At 41.3% G+C, this 24,975-nt stretch overlaps 1 protein-coding gene across 1 annotated transcript; it reads left to right on the plus strand.

Annotated features, from left to right (window-relative positions):
- The first annotated feature begins 1,422 nt into the window (after positions 1 to 1,422).
- On the plus strand, positions 1,423 to 24,678 carry Ccdc168 (coiled-coil domain containing 168). Its single transcript, XM_057758301.1, has 5 exons — positions 1,423 to 1,653; positions 1,956 to 1,992; positions 2,476 to 2,518; positions 7,221 to 23,638; positions 23,756 to 24,678. Exons 1-5 carry the CDS (start codon positions 1,423 to 1,425, stop codon positions 24,676 to 24,678), a joined length of 17,652 nt encoding a protein of 5,883 aa, XP_057614284.1.
- Positions 24,679 to 24,975: the final 297 nt, after the last annotated feature.

The raw sequence follows: 24,975 nt of genomic DNA on the forward strand, positions 1-24,975 counted from the left end.
CTAAAAAGCTGTGTGGAATATGTCAAACTCAGGATAACTAGGGAAAATAGTTTTTTTTTTATTGTTTCTGTTTTTGATACAAGATCTTACTATTAGCTCTTGGGGTCCTGGAACTTGCTATGTACTCAGGACAGTCCTTGAACTAACAGAGATCTGCCTGCCTCTGCCTCTTGAGTACTGGAATTAAAGGCATATGCCATCATACCTCGCTACAACATCCAGTGTTTTTACTTGTTACACCTGTCAGTTAGCAATTACTCTAAGACAGGGCTATATTTTCTTGACTGCAAGGAAGCATAAAATACACTACTGTTGAGAAGAAGAGAAATTATTAAATGGATTTCTAACTTCAATTCTATTTTACATATTTTTCATTAGGGTAGCCATTCAATTGTGTCAAGAGGTTGTGTCAAGAGTTTTGATTAAGCCCGGCGGTGGTGGCGCACGCCTTTAATCCCAGCACTCGGGAGGCAGAGGCAGGCAGATCTCTGTGAGTTCAAGACCAGCCTGGTCTACAAGAGCTAGTTCCAGGACAGGCTCCAAAACCACAGAGAAACCCTGTCTCGAAAAAAAAAAAAGAGTTTTGATTAGGGGCTGGAGAGATGGCTCAGAGGTTAAGAGCATTGACTGCTCTTCCAAAGGTCCTGAGTTCAATTCCCAGCAACCACATGGTGGCTCACAACCATCTGTAATGGGGTCTGGTGCCCTCTTCTGGCCTGCAGGCATATACACAGACAGAATATTGTATACATAATAAATAAATGTTTTTTTTAAAAAAAGAGTTTAGATTAAATTGATAGAACATTATTTGTTGAATTTAAAAATATATAAACTGAGTATGGTAGTTCAAGCCTGTAATCCCAGTACTTGGAAGGCTCAGGCAAGGGATTTCAATGAGTTCCTAGGCAGCTTGGGCTGTATAAAGAGTTCAAGGCTTCGCTGTGTTATAGAAGATCCTATCTCAAGAAAAATAAAAGATTAACTACATAACGATGCCAACAGAGGTAGCACACACCTATGCTGGAACTGGAGGATCTCTAGTTCAAAGACAGTCTGGACTGCATAGGAGTCATTGGAGTTCTAGGCCTGCACAGGCTATGTAGTACAAGGCTTTGCCTATATGTGTGTGTGTGTGTGTGTGTGTGTGTAGCCTACATACTTCCAACACTAGTACCATACTTGGACTGTACATGTTTCACCCATGACCTTTTGTCACCGTAGGAGTGGCTGTGAGCTCAGTAAACACCCATTGTGACACGTACCTTCCTTTACTCAGCCCCCAGGGCAAGCACTGCGCCATTGGGCACAGGCACTGCAATAGAGCTTTGCAAGTATGCACTTAAGAGCTAGATGGACAGAGCAGCATTTTGTATCTGAGGGGCTTCTGAAATCAAGGCCGGGTAAATGAGATAACAGGCCATTATGTCAAAAATATACCATTTCTTTAAACACATATCGAAGCCTATCTTAGATGAGAATATATTTTGCAAAACATGGGACTTTCTAAACTACTGGATTTTTTACAATGTTTGGATAGTAACCCTGATTATAATTTTTCTGGGAGTTACTTTTGAGATAGTCCTCATAAAAACTTTTGAATTTTTTAAGAAGAAACTTGAGCTATGGGAAAATGGTAGTTCATGTTCTCAGAAGGTAAGAAATGATTGACCATTCTCTCCTATTTTTCAAAAGCACACATAATAATTTATAAAAAGAAACATTTAACTTTGATGGTTGGAGCCGGGCGGTGGTGGCGCACACCTTTAATCCCAGCACTCGGGAGGCAGAGGCAGGCGGATCTCTGTGAGTTTGAGACCAGCCTGGTCTACAAGAGCTAGTTCCAGGACAGGCTCCAAAGTTACAGAGAAACCCTGTCTCGAAAAACCAAAAAAAAAAAAAAAAACAACTTTGATGGTTGGATGATTTCTCTAACATTTTGATATTCTCCCTTGAAGCAGAATGAAGATATTTTCCACAAAGGAATGACATATGGTAAGTATCACACAATTTCTATGTGTGTCTGTCTGTCCGTCTGTGTGTCTCTCTCTGTGTCTGTCTCTGTGTGTTTTGTTTGTTTGTTTGTTCTTTGAGATGGTTTCTCTATGTAGTCTTGGTCTTGGCTGTCCTGGAACTAGCTCTGGAGATCGGGCTAGTTCCAAACTCATAGAGATTTGCCGGCTTCTGCCTATCAAGTGCTGGAATTAAAGGCATGAGCCAGGACTGTCCAGTTTACATTTTCATCTTTTTTTTTGGGGGGGGGGGTTTCGAGACAGGGTTTCTCTGTGGTTTTGGAGCCTATCCTGGAACTAGCTCTTGTAGACCAGGCTGGTCTCGAACTCACAGAGATCCGCCTGCCTCTGCCTCCCGAGTGCTGGGATTAAAGGTGAGCACCACCACCGCCCGGCACATTTTCATCTTTTGATATTAAACTTATTTAGCCACATACTGATACTGTAATTTTTTGTCCCCGTGTAGCTACGGAGAGCTGGTCGATTTCCCACACAACTTCCATGGAAAGGTGAGAAGATGAAACAATATAACTGTTTACGTCCTATTCATACTTCCTTTTAGGAAGGCACAGTAAACGACAATTTGCTCCAATGTAGTTTTTAAGTGGTTGCCTTGTTCCAAGCTGTGAGAAGGGCTTTTCATATATTGGCAAAATTATCCTTGAAAGTAGATAAAGCAGCCGGGCGGTGGTGGCGCACGCCTTTAATCCCAGCACTTGGGAGGCAGAGGCAGGCGGATCTCTGTGAGTTCGAGGCCAGCCTGGTCTACAAGAGCTAGTTCCAGGACAGGCACCAAAGCTACAGAGAAACCCTGTCTCGAAAAACCAAAAAAAAAAAAAAAAAAAAGAAAAGAAAAAGAAAGTAGATAAAGCATATAAAGGTTAGCTCAGGTGCTTATGATAAAATCCCCCCACTGCTCACAAAGAAATAGTAACCACCATTTCTTATAATTCACTTGGTACAAAAAAAAAAATACCATCTTCTGTGGATGGAGCCAACAGTGAAGTGGGCCCTGTAAATCTGAGAGGTTCTCTGAAAGTCTGAATGTAATTCAGGATCTGTCAGCTCACAAGTACTTCTGTGATTTAGACACCAACATCATCATTGCTGTTTGTTGCTATCTTAGTTATTTCAACTAGAACTCATGCAGTGATGTTTAAACATCTATGCAGAAGGTGCTGTTGGATGCTAGCATACAAACGCTTGAGCTAGCGTCTGATCTCCGACATGTAGCTAAAGGGTAGTTGCCGTCCAGTTTGCAAACATTCAGGAGATGTCTAAACCTGAGAATGGTTTCATGAAGGGTACAGGGGAGCTGGAATTTCGATGTTTAAAATTACATTTATGGATTGATTTGTTTGTTTACAAGATTGATGGTGGCGTGGCAGATAGGGGACACATGGGGAGGTCAGAGGACTTCTTTCAGGAGCGAGTTTTCTGCTCTTACAGCATTGGTCTTGGGGATTGAACTCGGGTCATCAGACCTGGCAGCAAGCAGTTTTGCAAGCTGAACCATTCATCGACCCTGGAGTTGGATTTTTTTAAAAATATTTATTTATTATGTATACAATATTCTGTCTGTGTGTGTTTATGCCTGAAGGCCAGAAGAGGGCACCAGATCTCATTACAGATGGTTGTGAGCCACCATGTGGTTGCTGGGAATTGAACTCAGGACCTTTGGAAGAGCAGGCAATGCTCTTAACCGCTGAGCCATCTCTCCAGCTCCCCCTGGAGTTGGATTTTAAAGAACAGATAAAAATTACCCTGAAAATAGTTTAGAAGATAAAGGTACTCCAAGACCTATACAAAGATAAGGAAACAAGAAACAGCAAGCTGTGTGAAAGGAATAGCAATGATTTCAGAGTTGCTGAAAAGTTATCAGGAGGTGGACATGAAGAAGTGGCACTGAGGGCTGGAGAGATCCAGCACCCACACACATACTAATCTAGTGTGATACCTACCTGTAGTCCTAAGCCCTCAAGAGGTTAAGACACCCAATAGCTAGAAATGGCTGACTAGGTTACACTCAAGACACCCTACTTCCAGACAGAAGACAGAGAGTGAACGAGAAAGAACACCTGACCTCATATGGCCTTCATATGCGTGTATGCAAATGTGCCTGTGCATCTGCATACACATGTGACCACACACAGTGAACATGCATGTGCATATATATACAGACATGCACACCAAACACAAGCACCGAGAGGGCTGTTTTATTTTTCTTTGAGATCACTTATTTCTTTCTGCAGAATGAACCTGGAAATAGATAGTCTAATTTGTCCATATTTCAAATGTATTAAAATTTAAAGTCTAGTTGCTCTGTTAGGACCATTCCCTTGGTCCTCAGAACTTTAGTCCTAAGGTAGGTGTCTCAAGAAGCAGAAAAAGTGTGTGGGGGTATACCTGTAATATGCTTTGTATCATAATAGGCAAAAAAAAAAAAACCTGTCTCATTTTCTAGAGACATATGCTGGAGCATTTTCTGTCTTTATTTGTACAGGTATACCCTTGATGGCTATAACTTCAAGCCAATGTGTGATTACCGAATCAGCCTTTTCCAAACTCAAAGCAGTTGCCCACTGAAAACCTGAATAGATATCAATGGTGTGGTGTACATATTTAGTTTTCCAAATTCTACAAAATAGAATACATTCATTTGCCAGATTCCATTCCTTTGAGTACCCTTTGGGTAACTTTCTACAAGTACTGGTGTTTGGTTGTATAAAGAACAAGTAGGACATCTCCTTATAATTTCATTGGATTATTACACTGCGATGGAAACGTCTTTTTTTTTTTTTTTTTTTTTTTTTTTTTTTTTTTTGGTTTTTCGAGACAGGGTTTCTCTGTGGTTTTTGGAGCCTGTCCTGGAACTAGTTCTTTTTGTTGTTGTTGTTTTGTTTGTTTGTTTGTTTTGGTTTCTCGAGACAGGATTTCTCTGTGGTTTTGGAGCCTGTCCTGGAACAAGCTCTTGTAGACCAGGCTGGTCTCGAACTCACAGAGATCCGCCTGCCTCTGCCTCCCAAGTGCTGGGATTAAAGGCGTGCGCCACCACCGCCCGGCCCTGTCAATAATTTCTTTTAAGGTGATCTTGTTTTCCACAATTATAACATTCGACATTTTGATTTTTCCTTGCATCTCTAGAAATAACTTCTCCTATCCAGGCAGCATTATGTTCATCATGCTTATGATAACTGTGTCTCTGATCCATCCTTCCAAAGGTGTGACCATGCCTTTAACAGGCTAATTATCCTTTTGAATAGGAAATTGGCATTTTCAAAAGCCAGAGATTCAATTATTATTTTTCTAACTTCTGAATTCTATTCAGAATCATTCTATTTACTACTGAAGTCAGTCTTTGTAATAAATCTGTAAAGGCCTCCTTTGAGCTCTGTATATCTTTAAAATGACTCAACTTTCCTATTTCTCCAATTCTGTTCCAAGTATTCAAGGCTGCTGTGCATCATAAAACCAGAGTGTGGTCATCATAAACAGCCTGCCTTACTGTCGTGGCCTTGTCCGCTTCTCCAATAACTTGATATTGGGAGTTTCCATACCTCTAGCTTTACTTTGTTGATCAATAATCTTAGCCTCTTACCTGACCCAGTCACTCCATTGTAATTGAGGCTCTAAAACACCATTAGTCAACTCTATCCAGTCTTTAGGAATAATTCTATTACAAACTGACCATGAGTTTGACATTTGCTTCACAAAAGGTGAATGCATGTCATATGAGATGATCGCTTCCTTGAATCTCTTTAAATATAACATTGCCACAGGATTCCAGTTAGCTGTAACAGAATCTCTGCCATTTGTAAATTGTTGTAAGGTTATTAGATAGATATATTAAGGTTGGTTGTGTGAAAACCTTAGGCTATTCCTCTCTTTTCTTATAATGCAATGCTGAAATTGGTTCTCCACTAAATTTCTCTGTCTGGATTTGAATATCTCTGGGATCTGTTTTATTAACTTTTTCTAAGGCCTGTATCTTAGCACTCTTATTAATCAACTTTTTAGTGATAAGACAAAAATGGCAAAGCTGATAATGTTTACATCTGACATTACATAAATTCCACCTAGATACCCTCTCATTTAACTATTTCATCTTCAAACTGTGCAGCATATTATCATCCGGAGATCCAAATCCTTCCACTGTAATGGTATTTCCCATTTGTAATATTGGAAAAAAACTCTCTCTTTTAACTAATTCCTCCCTTTAAGTATTGCTAATTGTCTTACCAAATCTCCTGACAATGTTGTTTGAAGATATGAAGCTGATTCTTGCTGCACAGAACAGCGAAAGCCTGACTGGGTTTCAAGGCAGCTGCCTAGTTTGACAGCGGCCTGAGAAGGGGCATCAGGGAGAGCCTGCTACCCATGGTGGAGGGAGAGGGAGGGAGGAAGAGAAGGGAGCCCAGGGTGGCCTTGAACTCCCAGAGATCCATCTGCCTCTTGGGCTTCAGGGTGTATGACACCACTGCCTGGTCTCTAGTTGCTTACTTGTACCCTCTGATCGTCAGGTAAGCTTTATTTATCAAAACATAAAATATCACTGTAGTACTTGCCCCAAATGTAGCTTTTTTTCTTCCTCACAAATAGCTAGCAAGACTGACTATAGAAGACTCCACTTAATATTATAGGATATTCCTCTGTTTATACCTATGAAATTTTCATAAGGCTGTCTATCTAAAAAATTATCTAAAGAGTAGAAATATATTCTTCATAAAAGTATATAATCTTTATTCATTGGGTCATTGCTGCTAAAAAACAATTTTAGAGAGATTGAGGGAGAAATTATCTTAAATAAATGTTTTTCTTCACTTTATCAACTGATTGGTCTACTACAGGAAATGATGAGGTGGTGGCTTCCTTGGCAATGTGGATGGTACCTTCACCTTTATCTTTGTGTTTGTAAATAGACCTGGTTTCATCTATGACAGATTTTTCTTTTTTTTTCTTTTTTTTTTTTTTTTTTGGTTTTTCGAGACAGGGTTTCTCTGTGGCTTTGGAGCCTGTCCTGGAACTAGCTCTTGTAGACCAGGCTGGTCTTGAACTCACAGAGATCCGCCTGCCTCTGCCTCCCAAGTGCTGGGATTAAAGGCATGCACCACCACCGCCCGGCCCTGACAGATTTTTCTTAAGTCTAGAGTAAGACCCTTTAACATGCTTATTTTAAATTGCAACTCACAAGTACTGTTTTCTTATCTCCAGAGTTGAAACCTTTTCAAGAAGCATGCCAAGCAATCCTCCATCTGAGAAGATTAGATATACCACCATAGAAAGGACGATTTCATCTAATGAATGTGAACATCAAAGAAGCCATTTTTGTGAAAGTCACGCATCTTCAGGTGGGACCAATACACCTTTGTCAATGTTTCACTCAAAAGTTAAGGACATTTTCATGAATTCCTTTCCCAGAAAAGATCCACCAAGTGAATATCAAACAGTATCCTCTGATAATTTATATTCAACAATGAAAACCAGCGGCACAAAAACTTCCCTTCCTGATGCTCTTAATTTGCAACGTGCTTTGAAATTTACAAGAGCTAAGGCTCTCCACGTGGCACCATCCCCTCCTGTTCATTTCTTTCTTTCTAGTGAGCAAATTAGACGCGTGGAAAAAAATATAAGAAGGAAAATCTCTGTGAACGCCAAAGCTAGATCATGGAGGGAAGCTGAATGTCTGCACCCCAGAGCTCAGGAGCCTTCAGTTCATTCTCATTATTCACATAATGAAGGGGTTATTCCCGGTGAAGCACGAACTACTTTCCCAGACCAAAGTGCTATGCGGAATCAATTGATTCATGAAGCACAGTGTACTAGCCAAACCCAACAATTCATTCATGACCAGGATTCAGACAGCAGCCAGAGTGGTTTCTCTGAGCCTGAATACTTTCCGACACCGCCGTTTTCTAGCAGTGCACAAAACTCTGTCCAGGCTCAACAAATAGACCGTGAAAATAAGGGCCAACATTTCAATCACACCCTATGTATTGTTGAAACAGAATATTCAACCAAGGGCATAGAGTCTGCTGAACATTTCAGCAAGACTCAAAATTTTGTTCATTTTAATGACCAAAACAAGAGGAACCATTTAGGTAAAGGGCAAAATAGTGTTTTCCAGAATGCTGAATATTTGTCTTTAAATTCAAATTTATTGGCTGAAGCTGTGGCACAACACAAGACAGCACCAGGCCAACAACCACTGGCTTCACTGGAATCAAACCAGTATGATGCATACGGTTCAGTGCCTCTCTCACCTACCATCAAAAGGCAGAGAAACGGGAGAAAGACACCAGGCAACGAAAGAAAACTCAGTCTTAGAGCTCTGCCTCCCAAAGCAAAGCAAACTTCCCCTTCACGGTTGTTTCCAATCGTAGCGTGTCGTACTTCAGAAAACAAGACAGCGTTGAGATGCGAGAAGAAGAAAAGAACACATCAGAGGAAAACAATGTCAGCTATAGCTTCCCATCTCATTTCTGTCTCGAAGCTTATCACTCCGCATGATAAAAAGTATTTCTCAAAATGTCTGGTGGCCGTTATTCCAGACCTCATAAAATGTGAACATTTTCTGAAGAAGTCACTAGATACAGAAAAAGTCAATTATACAAATTCTAATGATACAGTAAGGTTGGGCACTACTGAAAACACAGAACACTCTTTCATGGTCAACACTCCTGAACTGGCAACTCCTTGTTTATTTGACCTGAACATTCCAAAGCATGAGGGGCTTTCAGGAGTGCTATCAGAATCTGCACAGAAAGATGCTTTATTTCGCCAAATAGAATCAAACAGAGAAATGAAAGTACAGAAGGACATCGAAAATACAGAGAATGGAGAGAAATCAGCAGTCGGTACACCAGACATACAAAAGTACTTTTCAAATGATAGTGTACAGAATGCCAAATATTCAGGGGAAATCATTCTGAACTTTCCAGGTATCAGTTTACTTATTTCACTGGGATCCCAAAAGCATGAGGAAAATGAATTCAAAGATATAAATGTCCAAGTGATGACGGGAAGCAGAAATCTGAAGGAAGAGAAACCATTGACGGCTAATATTATAGACTATGGTAACCCAAGTGAGAGCGAGAAGCCGGAATGTGACACCAGAAGCAATAAAACAAATAGACATCAGGATGAAGGGATGTCAGATACCTATCATAATACCAGGCAGACTACCATTTCTCAACCCTTTGATATGGAAATGTGTAACAAATTAAAAACCAACGCAGGCACAGTGACAATTAATTGTCATACTGCACTAAAGCAAGAGGAACTACTAGATGGAAGGAAAATACAGGAAGTAAAGCATATTGATAAGCACTCCAGACTTAGAAAACCCCAAGAGTGGGGCAGTGAGGAAGAGGAAAAGAGAGAAACAGTTGGACCACTGGCAGAAGCCTTCAGAGTCAGCATCTGTCTGAAGCAAAAGGACGAATGTGCCCAGTTGGAAATGGGACCAATCCAATCAGGAAAAAGAAGAATGCAAAGTCCAAAGAAAGAAGTGCGGTCACAGACGGTTTCTACAGAGTGGGAGACTGGCCCATGTCCCTTGACAAATCCACTACAAGTTGAGCAAGTGAAGCAAAGGACAGACAAACCTCCAGACAGAGACAAGGCTGCAAGTCCCGGGCACCCCGCTTTAATGCCAGAAAACTCACCTGCTGCTGAGTGTTTAATTGAAACTACCAGACACAAGATCCCATTCTGCGGAAAGCCCACACAAACACCAGATGGTCGTATTACAGAAGACGGAGAAAACTTGAAAAAGGACTTACGTGCAGTTGCCATAGGACCGTTCAAAGTCCGAAAAAAATCATCAGGGCCGAAAAATGGACTCGGTGTCAAGCACAGAATTATTAAAGTGAAAAAACCTGCATTTTCCTCGAGGCATTCTCTCACTGCACGTGACACTCTGAACCGTAAGAGAAAAGTGGGAGACAGCTTTGAAAGACTCATTAAACAAACACTACGTGATGTAACACTGGCACCTGTGCCTCTGAATGTTCACCCTCCGGGGTCTAGTATTCACAGTAATGAAACAAGTATCAAGATAACACCCCCAAAAACACAAGTTGAAAAGAAAGAAAAGAATCTGGATTCCCTTCATAAAGAAAGCAAAACTGTAGACACTCTCGAAGTTCAGTTGTGTCATGGTGTGAAATTGGTGGAGCAAGTACTGCCGGAGGCAGTGGCTCACGTTAAGAGGAACCACAGATGTGATGCGCATCCAGTGAAGGAGATTAAGATGGAGACGGAATTGTTTCAAGGAGCGTCTTCCACTGAAGCAATTAGGGAATCGGGTGACTCACTGAGAATGGGCTCTGCAAATACAAACACTGGCACATCTATACAGGCCGAGCTCCAGTATAGTGCAGAATTAGAGTGGGGTCCTCCAACATCGGGAGAATTACTGATGGGAGACCCTCTGATCCAATCAAGAGAGAGGAATATTCCAAGTAGGAAGAATGATACAAGGGAAATCAGTTGTGGTTTTACCCAAAAAGCTTTCTCATGCTCTTTAAATTACCGCATGTCTGTGTTGACTCATTCTAACAAGAAGAAAAACCCAACAAGATTCACAAATAAGAGCGCCGTGAGGCTCACGTATATGAATAAGGTGAAACCACCAGCCTCCAAAACACTCAGTACCACAGGCAATAAAAAGAATCTAAAATTGGACCTTAAGACCAAATTAAAAAGGATAAACCACGCTAAATCAGTTTTACTTGAAAGCCAAAACACTCTTTGCTTATTCATCGATAGAAGATTGCGAGGAGGGTTCTATCATGCGCAGCTAAAGCAAGGAGAACTAGCAAGCAAAATAGGTGTTGATAGTGTTGCTGAGAGTAGAACATTCGACAACAGAGAGAAAAAACGTCAAGAGAAACAAGAACCTTTTGTACAGGCAGCTCCGCAGCATGACCAACACCGGTGGGCTGCTGCCGATCAAAGGAAGGACACTCTTCCAGATGAGCCATCGTCGATCTCTTTAAGTCAAGAGCAACCTGCTAACCGTCAGGGTGTAAAGAGCCAAAAAGATTCCCTGCAGAGTGCTTCGGAGGACAGCCTACAGATGACTCCCATCCAAGCTGAAGGATTTCAGCAAACTACCAGAAGAGAATATGGTGGAAACTTCCCTGTGGTTCCTAAAACTTTATCTCCTGAGGCAGGGAATTCTTCATCTGGTGAACTGACAGACATTGCAGACGATGATTTAGAATCTGATGAAAAGTCTGAACATGAACTAGATTTGTATCCTGTGGGGAAAGAGGCAGAGTCATCCAGAAGTCTGCAGGTGACGTTCCTACAGTCTTCTGATTCTGATACTAGATCCTTTGCTTCTAGACGGAAAGAGAAGAAACACGCACTAAGAAGATCAAGGAAGCAGACAACAGTGAGTCGTAAATACAGAAATAGGGAAATAAAGACCTCAGATTCACAGACAGTTAACTTCAGATACAGCAACAAACTAAACCACATGGGGTTGAACGATCCACAGCAGAAGGGTAGCATAGCAGGTGTTTGCTTGGAAATCATTCACTCTAAGGTATACATTTTGTTCAACCAAAAAAGGAGAAAGTCAAAATCACGAGCAGGTAAACAGAAAATAAGAAGACTTGGTTGTATGCAGCAAACAAGAGAGAAATCCCCAGATGGAGGAAACGCACAGTTTCTGGCTTCTGCTGATTTAAGCAATTTCCCTAGCATGAAGAGCGATGAAGAGAAAGGGGAAGAGGAACCAGAACGTTTCCTGGTCACACAGAAGAGCCTTCCCCTTATACTTGATGTGCATCAAGAAAAAGACCATGACCTTGTTAAGTCAGATACCCAACTGAACCAAGTAAGAAGAACAATTACTCAGGTACAACCACAGACACCTACAGAAGTTACTTCCTGTTCTACCCTATGCCCCATCCCAGCTGAATTTAAATTAGGGAAACTAGAGGACAGTGCATTATCTGAAAGAGACAGGGATCTGTCTGGTGACAGACGACACAAGGGACATGCTGCTGACGGCGAGAAGGAGGCACAGGAGCCACCTGCCTCACACACGAATCCAAAGCAGAGTGGGGAAAAGAAATGTGACACCGCCAAAATGAACGGCAGGCATCGAGAGAAAACACTTGCAGCCGAAACATCCTCCTTGACAAATGTCGCACTGGATATTAATACGAGCAGCAAGATAGGCTCAGAAAAAGGCACACCAAATGAAAAGACACCCTGTTCGATACAATGGAATCTAGAGATACTGCTTCAAAAAAGAAAGGTTCCTTTAGATGACATCAAAAAAATTGATCTTCAAGATGAAGAAGAAAAGGAAAATGATGATGACGCATTATTAAAGCCATTCTCACAGTATAGTCGACATTTTGTATTGTGTCCACATCAAAGCAGGGATCCTAACTCTCAGAAATTAAGAGAACAAAGAGAGAGGAACATTCTGTTCGTTGTAGAACAGGACATTCCGCAGCAAAGTCAGCCAGCAGATCTAACACGAAGAGAGTGTGCTGTGTGTACATCAAGTCCAAAGGTTCCTCCCATACAACCAGAGGAATCACGAATAGATGAAGTTAGCCCCGATAGAGCAAAATATGACATCCCTGTTAATGGAACTCATGCTCAGAAACGGTACAGTTGGGAAAGATTGGAAAGAGAAGGGCTTAAAAATGATCTACAAGCAACCATCACAGAGTCTTCGAATCTCTTAGCCCCTGAGGTACTAAGATCCAAAAGGAAAAGCAAGGTATCTCCACGCAAAGCCTTACAAGGTAAAATGTGTTCAACTGGTGTAAGTATGAAAAGAAGGAAAGCATTTGTCTCAAAGACATTGACTATTCCACAGTGTGGTCATAGAAACAGTCTTCTTCCAAAAACCTGGAAATCATCGATTTCTGAATTACTAATACAGTCTGCTCTCTTGCCTGATACTCTTAATATAATAATATCGAAAAATCCAACATCAGAGAAAAATAAAAGATCATTAGCTCAGGAACTGGCAGTAACAATGCCAGGGTCTTTGAGCTTTTCCATACCTATATCAAAAGAGAGAGAGAATTTAGAAACCTTGGACAAGGGAAATGAAATGATTAACAGCTCTCTAACTGTGAGTACCCCACAAAGCAACACGGTGAGTGTAATGCCTCCACTTCTAAATACAGAGGGATCTGAGATTGGCTCCATACCCTGTGATGCCACCTGTGACGAAGGGCCCAGGAGAAAATGGGACTACGCTATTTCTGAACAAAAAGCATGGGCTGAAAAGGACTTAACATCTTTGGAACCTTTACAGGAGCCCAGCCCTGTGTCATCTGAATCCAAATGCGAGGACAGCACATTAGAGTTTTCAGGCAAAAAATATATAAGTCCCAAGGCAAGGCAAGCTTCAAGGCTGCTTCATATTGCAAGGCATCATATGAGAGTCCATAGAAAGAATAGGCACCATAAGGGGAAACACCAATTGAAAAGGGATAAATGTATGGAGGAGGCACTGCTTTATGCTGTTGAAGATGCGGAGAGTTGTCCACTCAAACTCCCAACTGATGAACTTTCACTTGATACAGCAGCAAGAGCTGCTTTTTCTAGTAGAATACCTCAAAGATCTAACGCAGAGGAAAAGGCAGAGTTACAAGCAAGCTTATCCACAACTTTCTTGAGACCTTTCAAGTTTTTCATACCTGTTTTATCCGACTGTAAAAGCCAGGTGGACACAGGAAAATTATCAGAAAATAATATTACGTTGAATAGGAGATTTTCAGCCACGAAGAAAAAGAAGATATCAGTTTCGAAGATAATTAAAAAAGATGGACACTTTATCACAAACCATAAGAAAGTTAAATTAAGAGCAAAAATGAAAGCAATATGGCTTAGTGAAAATACAACTGGTGTATTTCAAAACACCATCCACTTTCTATTAACTAACTCTAATGTGGAAAATCCATTCAAAACAGAGATAGGTTCGGGAGTATCAAAGTCTACCCATACACGGCCAACACATGGGGCATCACCAGTTGAAGGCATAGCAGAGTGTGATGATTCTGTTGACAAAGTTGATTCCAACTTTTTAAAGGAAGCTAAAGTGCATGTTGGGCAACGCTGGGGAGAGAAGCAAAATGTGCTAACAGAACCTGCTCCATTTTATACGAAAAACTTAACAGCAAGTGCCCATCTCACGAAGAAACCCAGTCTTGAGGAGTCAAAGGGAATACTTTTCAGAGAATATTTGCCACAAACAAGTCAAACTTATGAGGCCAATTCAGAAATTAATGTAAAAATAGAGATCAATAGCATGCAAGTAAGCTTCAAAGAAGCACTCTCATATACGGAGAAACCTCACAATTGTTCAAAAGTCAGTGAATCAGCCAGTACCACTACCAAACATGGAGTAAGGAACACTCACCAGTCTTCTTTAAAAGAAAAGTCTTCATTTTATTTGACAGGAATTGTCACTTCTATTGCCAGGCATTTAATTGCTTCCAAAGAATTTAAAAGGCATATGGGTAGCATCAGAGCACCCCACCTGGCAATGTATAAAGGTATACCTTCACAGATGAAGTCAATGGAGTCACAGTCACCTCCTGGACACCACGTTGCTGTAAACATAAAGAAGACACAGGATTCTAGAACCTTAGAGATAAAAGTAGATGATGGTGAGGTAAATACAGATATGAAATCCACCTACATGTGTATGCCAATTCAACAAGTAAATATGGAGTCATCACAGAACGTATGGGATACGTATGAGAAATCTTCAGAAGGAAACGGCCTGGACAAAGCACAGACAAAGAGGAAACAAGAGTTTGCACAGCTACCATTTGGAGCAGATCAAAAGAGACAACCTGGTCCTTTCAAGTCAGACGTGCGTTCTGCTAACACAGCGCACTGCAAGGATACGCTTCAGAAAACAGCTATTTATTTAATAGATCAAGAAGGAAATGCAAAAGTCGGAGAAGAGCTTAACCAAGAGGTTGTTCTTTCCTCTAATACACACACTCTTCACATTGAAAAGCAGAACAGTGAGTTTAAAACAGATAGGAAAACAAAGTCCAAGTCTTTTGCCCTGCCAAGAAAACAGGAAAAGCTTAATGTCTTAGGACCTACGTGCAGTGCTTATGCCAGGGATACTACCTATCCTGAAACTATAAGACAGAAAGGTAAGGCAAAAATATCAAAAGTGAAAATTACTGTGTTTGCCAAACAAACAAAGCTGAAGGCAAAGAAAATATCGGTTCGTCTACTTCTTAGACATGGGGACCGTGGCAATAAAAAAGAACTGGGGCGTAGCATGCAGCGCCAGCACCGGAATGCATTTGAACTGAGGAGAAATGTACAAAACCTGGTTCTAAAAGCTAGTTTGAGCTTGGGATGCTTTGTATCCCCAGTTACAAAGCTTACCAGTGTAAAACTGGAGAAAGGCAAGTTGGGAGGAAGAAAAAACATTCTTCCACAGAAAATTGTGGAGAAACCATCCAACCAAAGGCAAAAGTCAGGGTCAGGATGTGTCGAAGTACCTAGGAAACTAGAAGATATGAAAGACGTGCATGAGGACCACACTTTCAAGGACATTCACCGGCAATTTACGCAACAATTTTGGGTTAAGTCAGAAGAAACTAAAGAGCATCACTCTTGCAAATTAGACAATTTACAAAGAAAGACAAACTCTGAGTTAACTTTCCAGAGAGATGAAACTGATAACATTGAGCTAGCTGCCTCCAGAAGCAGAGGAGGAACAAAAGTCTACACTGGCCCACAAGACAGTCTACAACAGGACTATCCACTGAAGCAAGGGGTGATTCTTCAGACGATGAAGGAATTTTCTCGTTTTGGAATGACAAACAAGTTCATAAAAAAACAAGACATCAAAACATCAAGTCCACAGATGATAGGAGAAATGGAAGTAATGCAAAACCCACTAGATCCAAACGAATCATTGCTTATTCCGAGACTTATGGTACAGCAACAAAATATGTTTACAGACCCTCTTCCGCGATCCATTCCCGCCCAGGTACCATGCCAACCTCATACTGAAGAGCCAAAGGAAAACATGAAAATAAGCGACAAACTACTAAAGAATTCGACTCCGCAGCTGAAGAAAGTCTCAAATGCAGAATGTATTTCCGATATGGATCACGTTTCAAGAAGTATTGAAAAACTACTCTTGCTTATTAAACAACAGGGAAAGAGGAGAAAAAGAAGTAGAGGGGGTAACAATTTTGAAATGGCAAAAGACATAAAAGCAACAATGATGAATCCCACTCCATTTCCAAATAATTCACCACCCAGAACACAGTTTATCAACACAATGAACAGTGGTATGTTCGGGCAAAGAGATGGGACAGAACCAAGCAGGGGTGTGGCCACATTGTGGACTCAGCAAAGGTTGTGTGTACAAGGGACAAGCCTAGACTACACGCAGAAGCTGATGTCTAAAGTTATATGTCATAAGAAAAAAAGCGAAGCTTTCATGGAAGGCGTCCTGTGTCACAAAACGATCAAAATGAAGTTGAGGAAGACAACCTATAGAAAGTTCCTTGGCGTTACCAGATATGGAGCCCACAGCGACAGAAAGGAGCGTAGACACAACATTAAGACAGAGAAGGAGCTCCCCCAGGAGAAAACTGTGGCAGACTTACCGTGGAAGGATTTTTGTGCTTCTGGCTACACTGTGTGTCAAATTAAAAAGCTTAGAGAAGTAAAAGAGGGGAAAGGCAAACCCCGAAGGCCACTGAACGGAACTAATATGTTATCTATGCAGCCCACTGATAACAATTCAACATCGAGCACCATCAGAAAATCAGTAGCGTATACTATGAAGCAAAAAGAACACCAAGTGCTTTTACTAGATATTACCCCACGGAATAAAGATCAGTTAATGCCTGGCCAACAAATGGAGAAGCCTAGATATATCAACTGGAGTGTCCATTTAGAAAAAGAAGCATACCGTGTCGTGTTTCCAGAGACGGAAGAAACTGATTCCAGTAGGCTTGTGGCTCAAAGACCCAGAGCAGATACAGAATGTGAATTCTCGACTGCACAAAGAGTAGAGCAAGGAGTTAGGAAAGACTCCATCCAACACGCACTTTCAGTTCCACCCAGAAGAGGAGGACCCGAGAAGATGAACATTTCAAGTTCCAAAGAACATGATGTATTTCTCGTGGAACTGGATGCTTTCCAGAAAGAGACATGCAAGCTGCAAGAATTGTTTAAACAAGGAGAGTCTTGGCCAGCAGGCTTGGAGAATGTCCCCTGCCCCTTTAGGGAGCCCTTTCACTTGGAAAGCACAAAGGTAGCTAAGGAAGTGGGTACGGATCATAACATTAACAATATTTCCCATCTATTTGGATTAAGAGGAACTGACCCAGAACTAGGTTCCAAAGCACAGGCGTTTCTCTGCACAGATCTAGAGAATCTATACCAAACAGGTACAGTTCTGAGAGGCCATGCAAAGTCAGGTCACAGGCCTCGAATCTTTCTGAATTCTGTACCTTGCCACAAGAGGGCTCCTCGTCATTCAAAACCAAGCTCTAGTACAACAAGGAAGGACAGTGGTGCCAGTGCCATAGGTGCCAAAATGAATCTCAAGGGCAAAGGAAAAGCCGAACCAACTGCCAGTCCGCTAAAATTAAACAGACAGAAAGTGGAGATTTCAAAAAAAATCAGGGCAAAACAACTGACTATTTTTGCCCAGAACAAAGAACAAATTATGGAATTTTTTTTATCTTGCGTATTATACAAACTTCAGATTGAAAACGCACAGAAAGAAATCTCAGCAGAAGCAGCACTAGATTCAAAGATTTTTAACCCGGTGCTAGGAAAAGCAGCAAGTGAAGGTAAGATTCTAGGAGGTCACTTTCCAAGTTCAGAAGGAGTTAACCTGCGTGCTAAGGGTGGAGCTGAGCATCCAGAGGATGCGTGCGAGCCTATTCCAGCATCTGGCACTCACAGCTTGAGGGATACACATCAAATTACATCACCACAGGTAGAGAAAGAATTAAAAACAGTAGACAGTCTGGACTATCACGCTTTAAATACAGAAAAGGAAGAACATAACAACAGGACAAAGGAACAAAACCGTTACCACCTGTCATTTTCCCTCAAGAGTTTGGATGAACATCTATCATGTTCCCAAAATGATTCCTATGTCCAGCCACATTCAGAACCTCACACAAAGGAAGCATTGTTAAAAGTAGGCAATGTGTCAAGCAAGGTAAAGGGACCAGATTTGTCATCTAAAGCTCAACTAAGTACCGGGTGTAAATGTCAACCAGCGTGGATTTTGCCCTCAGTTATTCTAGAGCAAACAAAAGAACAAGATCCAGAGCTGCCTTTGGAGTCAGGCAGTAAAACTATAAACTGTCCAAGCCTTTTGCCATCAAAAAAATTATCTGCTGGGATACAGATAAGTAAGTTAGTGTCAAATGATAGCTCATCCATGCCAACAGTCAGCGAAATGGAACTGTTACTTAGAGCAAGTCCAAAGAAGCAAGAGATGTGTCTGTCTAAGATGTTCTTACACTGCTTTTCACTATGCTTGAAGTTTTTGCATGAAAAACAGAAGGGTAACATAGAATACAGAGTTATGAATGACACAATACACCCTGAAAGAAAAACCCTAAACTCGAAGAAATTAGTACGTCCCAATGATTATACCCCAAGCAATAACTCAGAGCTACATTGTTACAAGAAAGAGAAAATGATATGGATAAAACATAGAAAGGATAAACCAGGTTCAGTTGTAATAAAAGCACGTGATTCCATCCCTTTACCTCACTTAAAATTGAATAAAGAGGAAAGTGATGTGCTTATCTCAAGTGATATAAGACAAGAAAAACATAACTCACAGGAAGAGAAGAATGGCATAAAAGGAAGGGACATGAAGAGAATAATGGTCTCTAACATTACCTTCAAGACAGAGGAATTATCACTGTCTTATCCTTTCAGTGGAAAGAAGTTAACTTTGCTGTTTGACAGTATAGAACGACAGGGGAAGGTACGACAAGGGTTGAGTAAATCAGACACAAAACTGAAGAACTCTTGTATTTCATTACCACCTCTGTTGCATCGTAATTTGAATTCAAGAATAAAAGTCGAAAAACATAAGTCAGAACAACTAGAGTGCTGCCTCCCACCTCTAAAGCCCTTGCTGTCACTGAACTGCACAAAAGTGCCATTTTCAAAGGCATTTAGTAGAGATAAGTTATGCAAGTTAACAGAATTAAAGTATGCTCCACAGAGGAAAGAATATAGAAATAATATTGTACATTTGAAAGATAGACTAAGCCTCATAGGTATTGCTCAAAAGGGAAAGACATCACCTTTTAAATACTTACCACATGGAAAGGCAAAATGGTGGAACAATAAAGAACCAACACAGGAAGAAGAAGAAAATACAGTCAGAAAAGATGTGAGAGACAAAAAGATCCCCAAATTAGTGGATCAAAACGTAAAGAAATTAGCACGATCACATGCACTCAGTATCAAGGAGTTGCAGAGAGAAACCCAGGAAGAAAAACTTGTCGATCAGATAAACACAGCTGTAGCATTTTCTGTCTCACACTTGCAACTCAATAAATTTTCAGATACACAGATAGTTGATAGAGAAGTTTACAATGAGATAAACTCATTGAAGGAACATGCGGCACAGGAAGAAAAGGTTGGGACTGTAAACAGCATAGTGCGTGCCGAGGAAATATATTCAAAGGCGAAGAAATCACCTACTTTACCTATGCAGAATTTGAGTGACCTTCAGGGGAAAACTAGGGAGCAAGGGGGAGAGGCGAAAGAAGATGGAAGTAAGCCAGGTGTAACATTAACTCAGAAGTCGTCTAAGACTTCTGTTGCTACGTCTCCCCAACCTACCCTTACTGTGAGTGCCAGAATCAAGAAAGATTGTACAACAGTGTTAACAAGATCCTCTGTCTCTTTGGGATACGTCCAGAACCCATTTGGTTCGGAAAGAGGCACTTACAAACAGCAAATTGCTGGAGATACTTCAATTGGTCTACAAAATGAAAAACAGCCCACGTCAGAGGAAAAGGCAGAAGCCGGAATGCAAACAGCAAAGATCGTAACAACTCACACGTATCAAGAAACAATGGTGCAGGAACTGAAAGACGAGCACGTCTTAGATCTGACTAAATCCTCTCCTTTGTTGCCAGATCAGTCTCATCCCAAACTGTCTGAGAAATTAGAATTCAGTGACACAAAACTAAGACTTAGAAATTCGGCTCTGCAGAGGTCCTCAACTAAAGGAGAAACAGTACCTAGAGAGGCCATTGTTGTTGACACCATGAAAGATGTAAAAAAACAGCATTTATCTCAGAGAGAACAGACGTATCAAAAAGAAATAATAGACAGGCGAGGAGTCAAGGTAACTTTGAAATTACACAAATTACTTCTGTCTCAGAAGCTCTTCAGAACAGAACTCCATATACATATCAATGTGCCAAAACCAAAAGAACAAGACAGTAAAAGTGAACCCCGAGTTTTAAGAAAAATGCAGACTTCTCAACCTTCTCCAACCAATATTCCCTTATGTAAAGGTGTGCAAGTGGGTGAAGAAAGGCTAAGAAGTACACTATCTTCCCCAGATGCAGAGAAAATAGTTGACAAAGAAGCCGTGTGTAGTCCTGTCAGAAAAGGAAAACAATATAAAAAACAGATAAAAATCACAGTAGGCTTCACAGCTGGGGTGCATTGCAAAAGGACAAAGGTCTCACCAATTCCACATCTCCTCAACACCATGGAAGTTGTCCTGAATATGAAGTTTCTGGAGAAAAAAGTACACAACGGTAAAAGTGAACTGGTTGTGGTTGCAACACGATCTTTCCTGTCCTTGCCATCACACCCTTCTGAGTATTCACAGGACAAAACACAGAGAGGTACAGCCAGTGGTACAGGACACTCTTACCCACAGGGAAATTTCCAAGAAGCAGCAGATGCCCAGGAACCAGCAACCAAAGAGTCAGCTGTGGTTGAGAGTGACTGTATTGTTAAGACAACAGAATATAATGTGCTACAGAAGTCAAAGTCCTTGACCAGGGTCCATCAAACAAGTGATCATCCACAAGTTGAAATGGAATATGAATCAGACCCCCAAGATCATAAAATTTATCTCACGAGATTAGGTACCATTAAAAAGGAAAAAATGCTGCACATGTCCTTCGAAGGGCAAAACGGTCAGCCAGAAAAATGTGAAAAGGAAACTCCAACTAAAATTGGGCATTGGGAAAAGGAAAATGAATTCAAAGGTAATTTAAGTAACAAAACAAGTCCTAAGTTTTCAGTTTATCCAACTGAAATATCACTCAAGGAAGCCCTGGTCACAACTGATACCCTCGTGTGCTCAAAACGATCGGTGGCAGAGAGAAAACAGGAAACTGGTTCAGGTAGCTTCATGACATCAGAGAAAGACAGACAGAGTAATGCTTCACTAAGCAAAATGTTAACTCCAGCAAAGATGTCTCAAAATAAGGAAGAACAAAATGTTAACATGGAAGAACAAGCCATGCCTCAGTCCACGTGTGGACAGATGATAAAGTCAAAGTCCTCCCCTCCTAATGGTCCAGTTCACAGCAAAAATCGGAGGATACCTTTACAAACAGATGTGGACAAGAAAACCTCAGTGAGTATCCACCCGCAAACGCAGTTAGGGGTACACATGAGTACTACAGAGTTTAATGCCACAAGAAGGACAGAAGATTCACCCTCAAGTGTTCCGGAAGAACAACACTGTGATGGAGCATTGCCTCCGAAGTCCCATGAGTCTCCGCTGAAATCTGAACACCTGGAAGAAACAAACACAGCCTCCGATGAAAATCTGAAGCAGACAAAACCAGAAATGGACAGCAACTATTCTGCAAGTCAGAAAGAAGGGGCGTTAAAAGCGGGTGGGAGCCAAGGGGTAGCCCTAGAAGAGGACAGAAGAGAAATGCAGCAGAGCTGTGTGGTCCAGCTGGAGAATAAAGCCAGGGAGCGCACCAGCAGCCCTACAAGCCTTGTTTTTCCTCCAGCAACAGAGGAACCTGAGATGGAGACTCAGGTAGGCACTTGCAGAGAGAATGGCTACCCACCCCAAGAAAAGCTTAAAAGGGAATTAGAGCTATCTACTGCAAAGCAAAACATCCAAGAACAAAAACTGCTTCAAACCCACACACCCAGTTCATTGTATGTTTGTATTCCTGATTGTCCTGAAAGCCAGCAAAGCAGATTCTCAGAAACAAATCTGAAACCCAAATATTTAACCATGATAATCCCAAAGCACCCAATTTCAAAGACACTTGGTATCATAGGATGTGGTAGTTCAAGCAGGAAGAGGAAATTAGAATATGCCTTCAAGAAACCAAAAACCATGGTTCCAAGTAGTCAACGTGTGGCAGGGATCACCATCAGCAATCTTTGCGTTTCCATGATAAGTCCACCTCACAATGAAGGACCAGTAGAATTGGAAACAAACCCAAGAAGGGAAAAGAGAGTCTGTCATTCTGAATTCCAGAAGAAATTATCAGATGCTAGAGACACGAAGGACATCTTGACATGTGTAAAAGAACTAAGTAAGCTAAGTATGCATTTAGATTCTAAAGCAACTGAGATAAAACTGAGTCAGATACCAGAGCTCGTGACCATATCTTGCCAGAAGTGTAACTCTCAGCCCCAAAGGACTACTTCAGAAGAGTCCAGTTGCAGGCTTTACCTAAAACATATAAAAATAAATTTTGCATCTCCAAAAGCTGGCACTATACACGATAACTTAGAAAACAATTACCAAAGAGATTTTCCTCCTGTTGGCTGTGTAAAGACAATGTATGTTTCAAATAGCAGCGAGGTCACGACAGGAGCAAAGGGCATCAAAAAGCAAGAAAGTGTAACATCACCAGAAACTCGGAGTCACATTCTGCAGAAGTTCTCAGAGAAAGGAAGGGACAACCTCCTTTTGCACTTTGAAACAAAAGCCCTGGAGATAAAAACAAGCAACCTTCCCAGAATGGCAGCCCAATCTTATGCAATGGCCAGTGCCCAAGATAAATCAAAACCCCTATTTACGTGTATCCATTCTGCCACCAAAGAACAGAAACAAACAAACAGAGTTATAGTACTTTTTGATGAAAAATCTTTTTGCAAAATCGACCATGATCTGCAATGCAAATACCTCCGCTCAGTCCCTAGGCCTTCTGTCCCTGTGGTCTCTAAAGCAAATGTACTTCCCAAACACACGAACAAGTTAGATGTGGGTTCAGGCTCAGAATGTAAAGCAGTCCAAGACAGAGAAGAAAGTAGTAGTCTTTTGTTGGACACGGACCTTTTACAACATGTTCCTTTCCAAAAGAAAAACCCACAAGGAAGTTCATTCTTCACCAGAAAATTCCAGGAGCCACCTCATGCGTTTGCTGTTCCCGCTGGTCTACAAGGCACAGAACAGAATGATACGATGATTCCTTCAGAGTTAAAATTACAGATGACGCCAGAAAAGGATAAACAATGTCATTTATGCTTTCAAGAGACCAGTTTATACAAGCATTATAATATATCAGGAACTCAGCAAAACACTGCTCATTTAGCCAGTTCACATTCATCTTGGATTTCTGATGACTGGACCAATGATGGTCGCCTAAATACTGAGACTTCAAGTGAGCTGATGGAAAGTCCAGCTTCTGACCTGGCGGAAAGTCCAGCTTCTGACCTGGCGGAATGTCCGGCTACTGACCTGGAGGAATGTCCGGCTACTAACTTGGCGGAATGTCCAGCTACTGACCTGGTGGAATGTCCATCTTCTGAAGAAAGTGACAGTGAGGAATGTGTGTTTATAGGAAACAATTTTTACTTAATTAAGGGTTCACAAAAGTTTCTGTTTGAGGTACCCAAAGCAATTTCATTGGCGGATCTTCACAGAGTGGATGGAGCAACTCTTTTGAAATCAGTTTACGGTGACAATCCAAATGACCATCATACTAGAACCCAGAGAAAACACACCTCCCCTGTGGCACAACCTTGCTATCAGTCTGGAAATAGTAGGAAACACAGGTTAAACTCCAAGATGCAGTCTCCTGACGGGCTGTGTCACAGCCCACCCAATACTGTGGAAATGGAGTCGACAACATCTTCTATAACATTCCGTGAAGACAAGCACTGGACCAGGACCACATGGAGCAGAACAAGCTACTCTTTAGCCTCCTCAGCAACTGAGTCGAATACTAAATTGAATCTTGCAAAAAAATATGGCAAGTCTTATGTGTACCCACAAGTCAAAGAAAGAAGGAAGGCTAAATCTAATTTGTGGAGAATGTTCAATGTCTTTCAGCGTTCAAATTATAGTCCCTCACACAGTGGAGAGAAGCACACAAGGAGGAAAAGACTGTATCATTATGAATCAGAAGAATCAAACCCACCAACCAATCGGATGCCAGAGCCAAGTGCTCATCAGCAGAATATCAAATTCTATCCAGAAAGAAGAGAAAACCAGCCTTTTTTTTATGCCTGTGTACCTGCAGATTCAGTGGATGTTATCCCCCAAACCATTCGCTGGCTTATCCCCTCCAAAATCTTACAGAAAAGCAACTTCCATATTCCTCAAGTGGCAAGTATTTCAAAATCTTGGAATCTATGCAGTTCATCCAAAAAGCTGTTGGGATCACTTGCAGGGGCCTTTAATATAGTCCGTCATGGTTGACAGCAATTGCACGTGGATTCTTCTGAATTACAATTCTGTTTGCTACTGAGACATTGAATGAAAATAAAACAGTAGAATGTCATATTTCCTTGAGATGTGTTTACTCAACTTCTCTGCTTTATGTCTTGGTAGATTCATACAGTTGTTCCTGGAGGCTGGGGGATGGGCATGGCTCTGTTCCATCCTACCGGTAAGAGCTCTCCCTCTGTTGACATTGCTTTCTCACAGTCCTAATGGGAGAGTCCCACAGTCCAGAAGCCTTTTTCCCACTCTACCCTTATGACTGAAGGGTGAGTG

This window comes from Chionomys nivalis, chromosome 26 (assembly GCF_950005125.1).
Source record: "Chionomys nivalis chromosome 26, mChiNiv1.1, whole genome shotgun sequence".
Lineage (NCBI taxonomy): Eukaryota > Metazoa > Chordata > Mammalia > Rodentia > Cricetidae > Chionomys > Chionomys nivalis.